Source organism: Apaloderma vittatum, unplaced genomic scaffold (genome assembly GCF_000703405.1).
Source record: "Apaloderma vittatum isolate BGI_N311 unplaced genomic scaffold, ASM70340v1 scaffold37392, whole genome shotgun sequence".
Classification (NCBI taxonomy): domain Eukaryota; kingdom Metazoa; phylum Chordata; class Aves; order Trogoniformes; family Trogonidae; genus Apaloderma; species Apaloderma vittatum.
The window spans coordinates 6177-6939 of NW_009705996.1; the positions used below are offsets into that span (position 1 = coordinate 6177).

The following is a 763-nucleotide window of genomic DNA, read 5'->3' on the forward strand; positions in this document are numbered from 1 at the left end:
CCCCTGAGGGGCCACGCGGCGGGACAGCCCCTACCTTCGGGTATCACTGGCACATGCTCCAGGTGATGCCCACGGCTACGAGCAGGACGCCCAGGGCGCAGAAGGTGATGTAGATCTGGGGCTTTTCCACGCTCATGATGAACATCCCCGTCATCACCAGGAAGAAACCCAGGATGATGAAACCATAACGAAAGGTCTTCTCCTCGGCCATGGGCGCCGGGTGGGAGACAAAGAGGCGGAGAGACGCTGGGAAGCTCTTTTACCTGCAGCTGCTGCTACGAGCAGGACGCCCAGGGCGCAGAAGGTGATGTAGATCTGGGGCTTTTCCACGCTCATGATGAACATCCCCGTCATCACCAGGAAGAAACCCAGGATGATGAAACCATAACGAAAGGTCTTCTCCTCGGCCATGGGCGCCGGGTGGGAGACAAAGAGGCGGAGAGACGCTGGGAAGCTCTTTTACCTGCAGCTGCTGCCGGCAGAGCACACCTCCGGCGTGAGACAAGGAGTGGTTTCTTTCTCCGGAGGCTGCCAGGAGCTGAGGATCAGCCACATGTTGAGCCTGGTCCTGCCCAGGGCTGAGCCAGCCAGTTTTTAACAGGTTTGTAATGAATGCAAACACTGACCTGCTGTTCACACTCGAATGAAGCTGCCCGGCACGTGTCCAGGTAACCTTCCCTGCAGGTATGAGTGGCCGGACCCTACGTATGGGAAAAGGACAGGGAGGGAGAGGGGGGGCACGGTGGTGGGGATGAAGACCTGG

The 763-nt window shown here is 58.8% G+C and overlaps 1 protein-coding gene across 1 annotated transcript in view; it reads right to left on the reverse strand.

The window, feature by feature from the left end:
- The window catches only part of BSND (barttin CLCNK-type chloride channel accessory beta subunit), a 2923-nt gene extending 2712 nt beyond the window's left edge, over positions 1–211 (reverse strand). Inside the window, 1 exon segment of the mRNA XM_009865618.1 lies at positions 35–211. Coding sequence (XP_009863920.1) covers positions 35–211 — 177 coding nt within the window.
- Positions 212–763: the final 552 nt, after the last annotated feature.